The sequence below is a fragment of the Octopus bimaculoides genome, chromosome 1 (assembly GCF_001194135.2).
Source record: "Octopus bimaculoides isolate UCB-OBI-ISO-001 chromosome 1, ASM119413v2, whole genome shotgun sequence".
Classification (NCBI taxonomy): Eukaryota; Metazoa; Mollusca; class Cephalopoda; order Octopoda; family Octopodidae; genus Octopus; species Octopus bimaculoides.
This window is the reverse complement of record NC_068981.1, coordinates 66019986-66028425: the sequence shown is the minus strand read 5'-3', so window position 1 is coordinate 66028425 and position 8440 is coordinate 66019986. Positions and strand designations below refer to the sequence as shown.

General features: G+C 36.6%; 1 protein-coding gene across 4 annotated transcripts in view; it reads left to right on the top strand.

Moving 5' to 3' along the window:
* Positions 1-8440, top strand: part of LOC106870766 (secernin-3) — a 274400-nt gene that overhangs the window by 206098 nt on the left and 59862 nt on the right. For all 4 annotated transcript variants that reach the window (XR_001409568.2, XM_052967310.1, XM_014916965.2 and 1 more), the window contains one exon: positions 6636-6841. Coding sequence is in view for 3 of the 4 variants with exons in the window: in XM_052967310.1 (XP_052823270.1) it covers positions 6636-6841 (206 nt within the window). In the remaining variant the exon portion in view is untranslated. The remainder of the gene's footprint in view (positions 1-6635; positions 6842-8440) is intronic.

Below are 8440 nucleotides of genomic sequence, written 5' to 3'. Positions count from 1 at the left end.
ATATATATATCATCATCATCATTGTTTAACGTCCATTTTCCATGCTGGCATAGGTTGGACGGTTCGACTGGGGTCTGGAAAGCCAGGAGGCTGCACCAGACTCCAGTCTGATCTAGCAGTGTTTCTACAGCTCGGAGTGGTTGCCTTTCCTAATGCCAACCACTTCGAGAGTGTAGCAGGTGCTTCTTTTGTATGTGCCACCGGAACAGGGGCCAGAGGGGATAGTCAACAACTATGATTGGTTGGTGATTTTTATATGCCACTGACACAGAAGTCAGTCAAGTCAGCACTGGCATCGACCACATTCGGATTTTGCTTTTTACGTACCACTAGCACAGGGATCACAACTACAATTTCCATTTGATTTTGATGTACTTGATTCAATAGGTCTCCTCAAGCACGGCATGTCGCCTTACGATCCAATGTACTTTTGAGTGGGCTGGTTATGTGACACTGGTGTAGGTTACAGCTGTGAACTCACTTTATTTGCTGGGTCTTCTCAGTCACAGCATATTTCCAGAGGTTTTGGTCTTTTGTCATTGCCTCTGTGAGGCCCAACATTCGAAGGTCATGCTTCACCACCTCATCCCATGTCTTCCAGGGTCTCCCTCTACCCTGGATTCCTACCACTGTTTGGGAGTGGCACTTCTTCACACAGCTCTCCTCTCCGTAGTACATGACCACACCAATGCAAACGTCTTTCTTGCACACCACATCCAATGCTTCTTATGTCCAATATTTCTCTCAGGGTGCTTACACTCTCTCGTGTGTGCACATTGACCTTACACATCCAGCGGATCATGCTAGCCTCATTTCGAGTCTACTCATGTCTTCAGCAGTCACGGCCCATGCTTTACTGCCATGAAGCATTGCAGTTCGCACACATGCATCATATTCATGTATGTATATATGCATGCATGCATTCATGTATGTAGGCATGCATATATGTATGTATGTATGTATGTATTTATGTATAGTTGTGTATTCATGTTTGTGAATGTTTATGTGTATGTGTGCATGTGTATTATGGAAACCTCTAAAGACACTCAACGTGAGCGAATCATGTAGTTATTCATCCGGACAGAAATATCTAATTACAACAATGTCAAAGTCTTTAATTGTATATTTACACCAGTTACAGAACGCGTATGGCCAGAAGCTTTTGGTACTGTGCCATTGACGCTGTTTGAGTTTGATACTATGTGGCACTAAATTCGTTTAGACATGTTTGGTATATAATGAACCAATGTAATTTATATTTATACATTAATTTGGCTAAATGAGGCAAAAGACAAACTCTGGAGTAAAAAGAAAATATACTGTGTTTATATAGTTTTGAAACTATGTATTTGAGATATAAACGGTTCTGAGATTAAATGTAGCCGGAGGGTATGTGTATATTTAGAAATAGGTCAATTGGAGATGATCAGAGGAAACGAAGGAAACAGATCAGATTATATCAAAATATAGTGTAAATAGAAATGTCAATGGTGAGGCAGAGATAATCTGAAAGCAAAACAAGCTATTACTACATTACAGTATAGTTATGATAGACATAAGAGAGTGAATTGGTAGCATCAATAGAAAGTTGGAGAGAATGCCTTGCAAGATTTGTTCTGGTTTGCTGCACTCTGATTTCAAATCCTGCTGAGATCAGCATTGTCTTTCATCTTCTCTCTCTTTTCTCTCCCTCTCTCTCTCTCACACACAACACAACATATGCATGCATACACTTTCTTTTTCACACACACACACATACACACATATACACACACTCTCTTTCTCACACACTCTCTCTCTCTCACACACACACAATGCATACATGCATACTCCCTCGCATATGCACACATACACTCTCTCTCTCACACATGCACACAGGCATACACACAATATCTCTTTCCTACACACATATGCACACACACTCTCTTTCTCTCTCTCTCTCACTCTCTCTCTCATTCTCTCTCTCTTTCTCTCTCTTTTACTTGCTCTCTTTCTCTCTCTCACACACACACACTTGCACTCACACTTTCTCATTCACACACACATATGCATTTGCACACAAATACATACATACACATACATATACACACACATGCATACACTCTCCCTCTTTCTCTCTTTCTCTCTCCCCTTTTCTCTCTTTCTTTCTGTCTGTCTGTCTCTCTCTCTCTCTCTCTCTCTCTCTTTCTCTCTTTCTCTCTCTCTCTCTCTCTCTCTCTCTCTCTGAGAAATGGCTATGTTGTGCTCTTAAAAATGGTCATTAGGAATCACTGACAGTATCTCTTTCTCTAGAAATGGGAAAAGGATGGAATGAAGGCCCAGGAACTTCTTTTCATAGAAAAACTGATATGTTAGTGAAGCCACCCAAAGAGGGACTGATATACAGCTGGGCACAGAATAGAAATAAATAAATAAATAAATAAAAATAGACATAGGTGCAGGAGTGGCTGTGTGGTAAGTAGCTTGCTTACCAACCACATAGTTCCGGGTTCATTTCCACTGTGTAGCACCTTGAGCAAGTGTCTTCTACTATAGCCTCGGGCAAGGGTAACATTCTAAAAGCTGGAGCAGTTTGAATGGGAAATGGTGCCCCACCCACCATATTCGTTGGACATTGCCCCATCTGATTATCATTTATACCGCAGTCTTCAAAACCATTTGGACAGAAAAAATAGAAATTCTGTAGACAAGGTCAGACCAGTACTGGAGAAATATCTTTCCTCATGAACAAGTGAATTTTGGAAGAGGGCCCTTGCAAGTCTACCAGATAGATGGAAGAGCATTGAAGAAAATGAAGGAGAGTATATTTTAGATTAAAAAAGAACTTTGTCTATCTTAATTTTGAAAAATAAGAGTATAAAAAAACCGCATTATTTATGGGATGACCCAATATATAATCAGAGTAAGTTTTGTGAGGGTTGACTCAGTAGCATAGCTGAGAGGAAGGTGGAGGTCATAATCTGTCCCAGCCAATGCTTTTATTGGGGTAGCACTTTTGGGCCTGCAGTATAAAACTATATAGAGGAGTGGGGGGTGCAAACTAATGGGTTGCCTAAGGTGGAACATGCTTTGTTTATGCAACTGAGTTGACTTACCTCTGAAGTAAATTAAAATAAGCACCTGTAATATATTAGGCTTGATTCAGCTTCTATATTCAACCCCCACCTTGTGTTACTGTTTGAAATCTTTATTCATGCATGGTACATTGTGATATTCAACTAGTTAACTCATGAGATTGCTGATCCAACAGCTTAATCCTTTAGTATTCAGATTACTTTACCAAATATCATGCATATTTATCCATATTGTTTTGAATTGACCATGCATCATCTCTTAGCTTCAAAATTTTGACAATGTGATTGTCTATTTTCAGAATGATATTGCAGGGTACATGTGAAAGGCCTGATCTGGCCAGTTTGAATACTAAAAGCTTAAAGTTATTGGTATATATTCCTGTGAAGGTGGGAAGCTGGCAGAATTGTTAGCACACTGGCCAAAAATGCTTAGCAGCATTTCATCCATCTTCATGTTCAGAGTTCAAATTCTACCAAAGTTGACTTTGCCTTTCATCCTTTCAGTATCAATAAAATAAGTACCAATGTAAGTCAACTTACCCCTTCCCAAAAATTGCCAGCCTTGTACCAAAATTTGAAACCAATATGTGTTCCAGTAATACCACTGTTCTCTAGTGTCTCTTCCTGAATAAGTCTATCGACCATTAATGAGTACCACAACAAGGTAGAATCTAATGTAGTAAGAAATAACTAATATTTTATTATTTTACAATTCTTATTTCAAATCTTTTTAAGAAAAGTAACTGAAATAATTTCTTTGAGTCTTTGGTAAAATGGATATCTTTAAAAGTAATTGGTAACTATCTTTGAATGAGAAAAGTTCAGAAATTAACTCCATTTATAACATTTTTATGATATATGCAGCTAACTATTTATCAATTGTCATGGTACATCTCAAAAAGTATACAGGCAATTGATACATTATATTTCAGACTTCTGTAACCATTATCAGCTAATGGAATTGGTGTATGTATAAAGATATATATATATATATATATATATATACACACAAAACTGTGTATTTATCCAAAATGGATAAAAGGTGTAGTAAGGCTACCAATGGTAACCTTAATACACAAATAAAAAAAATACTATCCACCACTGTGGTGGTGAGCACTCATTTTCATCATTCAACATTTACATATATATATATATATATATATATAAAGGTATAAATTGAGGATATAATCATTAAAATGATTTTATCAGTGGCCAGTGTATAATAACCACCATATCGGTAAAATTAATATTTAAGTATATGATTATAGTAAAGCTTATTTGCTAATATAATATGGCAGTCCTACACAAGGACGATGTTACTGTTATTCATCTCCAGGAAAACATCTTTTTGGGTTGGCTACCAGCACACAGTTTGTGCTCATATAGTATATGCAAGGGAGGTCATTGCTCTCATCTCTAGCCTTACATGATACTCACAGACCTAGGTTTCTGGATAGTTACCCATCTTCAGTGTGAGAAAATCAACGGTTAGTGATGAAGGCTCTCTCCACTTGCAAACAGAATATATATTTTTTTAAGCAACACACAGTTGTTAATCTTGTAAAGAGAAAAACAACTTGTTTTAAACCTCCAAGTGAGAGATATATGGTAACAGTACTGAATAGTAAAGTTTATTTGCTAACATAATGTAGCAATCCTATACAAGGATGATGTTACTGTTATTTAGCACCAGGGCACAAACTGTGTGCTGCTAGCCAACTGGAAAAGATGTTTTCCTGGGGCTAACAGCAACATCATCCTTGTATAGGACTGCCACATTATGTTGGCAAATAAACTTTACTATTTGGTACTGTTACTGTATATGTCTCGCTCAGAGATTTAAAACAAGTTGTTTTTCTCTTTATATAATTATAAATATATAATTATAATTAAGGGCACTGGAAGAACATTGCTAATATGCTAGGAGTAGAAGTCAAATGTCTACAAGCCATTCTAAATTTGTTCTTTTGGCACAAGGTTTGTAGACATTTAACATCTTCTAGTGTATTGGCATTGTCCTCCCCAGTACTGTGCCAAAAGGGGAACAAATTTAGAGTGGTTTGTAGACATTTGACATCTACTTTTAACATATTGGCGTTGTCCCTCCAGTGCCCTTAATTATAGTTATATATTTATAATAATATACTTCAATATATATATATATATAGTGAGAATTTACAAAAAAGAAACAAAAGACAAAGATGGGTGTGTAAACAACAAACAGATGTATTAGTTTAACGCTTGGGAAGTGAGAAAGTCTTTTACGTTTCGAGCCTACGCTCTTTGACAGAAAGGAACACAGAAATAAACAAGGACAGAAAATAAAAAGAGGTTTAGTGGCTAGTTCAATTATAATTATTTATTGTCATGAAGTCACTTGCACTCTAGTATGATGTCCACTTAACAATGACTAATGGTGAATGAGAAGTATTTCTGTCTTATTATGCATCAGCCATACATGCAGCCAGCAGTCAAAGCCAGTAGTCAGATCAAGAGCTAAAGCAGCTTAAGACAATTAGAGATTATGGTCTGAAGCCTGAGTAGTAGAATGTCTTAATGTTGCTTTTCCAGAAACCATAAAATCTGAACTCAGTTCCACAAAGCACTCATGAATTGTATAGTGTTCCTGCTTCTTACAGTGATTGACTTTACTTATCTATTTACATCTAGCTAAACATGACCAGTCAGAGTTGAGTTCTTTGGCTTCAGAAAAATAAAGATAAATACCAATGGATCATCGACTTTTACTCTCATTCTCATTTTAATGTCAATTTTTCTATTCTGGCATGAATTGGTTGAATTTATTGTATAGTATATTGGTTCAGTTATATAACAGCTTGTCTTTAAGGCCTAACATCAAATCTCAACTTATCGGTTTTTTCCTTGTTTTGTGGACTTTCTACAACCAGCACATAACACTTCTTAATTCAGAGTTAAGGCTTGGGACTGGCAGTCATATTGAAATATACTTTATAATGTCTCTAGGAAAAATTTTTTAAAGTTTGTATTACTTTAATATGTTTAATGGAACAATTTGGACTTCTTTTTGAGGAATATTACTTTTCTTGGAAAGTGGCATAGGAAAGGATTTATTTTAACTTACACTGTTCTAATTTTTAAAGAAATTTTTCACTGTTTTGGTTTTCTTTCTCTCCCCTTCTACTTCCTCAGCCTCACAAGGGTCTTGAGGAGTGGTGCTAACCTCTAGTTTAATAACATCAAGTAACTAACTGATTAATTTCTTCCTAGAGAAACAGCCCATAGGAAACAGATCTGGTGCATTTCTTCACAGCTAAATGAACTGAAGCAATAGAGACTCAAGTGTTTTGCTCTAGAAACACTACTAAACACATGCAGTGGTTTAAACTCATGAACTGTGATCAGACCTTTTATTACCAAGATTGTGTTTCAGTAATTTATCATCTATTTCTTTCATAAAATAATTTATCCCTGTTATATAATTTGCATTAATGATATTTTGTTTGTGTGTGTGTGTTTGTCAGCGGAAATTTAATAATAATAATCTTTGCAATCCTTTTTGTTCTGCATTCATTTATCTAGGTTGGCTCTTGAACGCAGCGCTACAGCAAAAGAAGCTAAAGACATCATCATCAAGCTATTAGAAACAGTTGGAGTGGGAGGCCGGGTATCGGATGAACCGCTTCTGTCCTACCTGAAGTATGACAACAGCTTCTTAATCAGTGACAAAACAGAAGCTTGGATTGTAGAAACTGCTGGACAATTTTGGGCAACGCAGAGAGTGACTTGTAAGTATATTTCTAAATTACATACACAAACATAATTGGAAAATGTTTACATGACTGTGTGGCTGAGAAGGTCACTTTGCAGTTATGTGGTTTCAGGTTCAGTCCCACTGTGCAGTACCTTGGGCAAGTGTCTTCTATTATAGCCCTAGGTAGACAATGCCTTGTGAGTGAGTTTGCTAGATGGACACTGTGTGGAGGCCTGTTGCATGTGTGTGTGTGTGTGTGTGTGTGTTTGCCCCACCACCACTTGACAATCACTGTTTACAAACTTGTAACTTAGCAGTTTGGCAAACATCAATAGAAGAAGTACCAGACTTAGAAGAAAATAAGTAAACACTTCCAGGCAGTGGCCCTGTATGGCCACATTCCAGTGACTAAAAGAAGCAATAAGATAAAAGATATTTATCAATTTGCTAAGATATAGACATAAATTTGTGTAAGTATATAAACAAATATATATATATCAGAACTCTTCCAATCATAAAGAAGGTACTCCACCACAGTCTATACACATCATTGTCTACAGGAACCTTACAAAATCAATATAGCAGTAATCTTCTTTTGTTTATTACCATATCATATATTTGGTCGCTATCAATAGTCATATAGAAGGAGTCACCCTTACTCTGCATTAGTCACAAGTAAATTGACCATTTCTACAAATAATACCCCACCTATTAGCTGCCTTTTCCCCCCACTACATTGCTGCATACCTTAACATTGCACCCTAAACATCAAGCCAAGGTTAAGTGAAAAAGAACTAATTTAAGTTCATCCATACATTTTTACATAATATGAAGAATCACATGTACTAAGAAATACTGATTAGTAGTGATGTGAATGCTTATCTTCAAACAAATAAATGGATTACACTATGAGTATTCAGTACATTTTATCTTGTATGAACATCCATACATGCATAGGCATGTCGCATTTGAATGCTATAATTTAGCATTAAAATTGACTGTAATTGTCATCAGGGACCATTTAGCTTAATGGTTAGAGCACTCAGCCAGTATCTGCTGGCAACTTTTACCTGTTTTACAAGGGTAAATACCCAATCTTGCTCTGCTGTCCTTACAGCTTTACTGCATTTGAATTTTTCTTTCTTGCCTGCAATATATATATATATATATATTGATAAAAAGGACAACAAATGAAAGAAAGAGACCCCGATACTATGTAAATAGAGGAATTTATCTGTAAAAATATGTGACACTTATTTGTTAGCCATGATAAAACTCCGAGTTTTGGATGCCGGGTTGGGAACCCACGCCAACATCTCTTCAGTTATCCAGCCATTGAAAATTCCTGTGAAAAATTATCCTTTCCATCTCATGCGTTTAATGAGCTCTATAAGTGGTTGGCGTTAGGAAGGGCATCCAGCTGTAGAAACTCTGCCAAAACAGACTGGAGCCTGGTGTTGCCATCCGGTTTCACCAGTCCTCAGTCAAATCGTCCAACCCATGCTAGCATGGAAAGCGGACGTTAAACGATGATGATGATGATGATAATTTTCTCCAAAACTTTCTTAAAGTATGTTTCCCTTGATGGTATCGGTATGTTTTTCATAGAATAATTGATGTAGTAGGTGTCCAT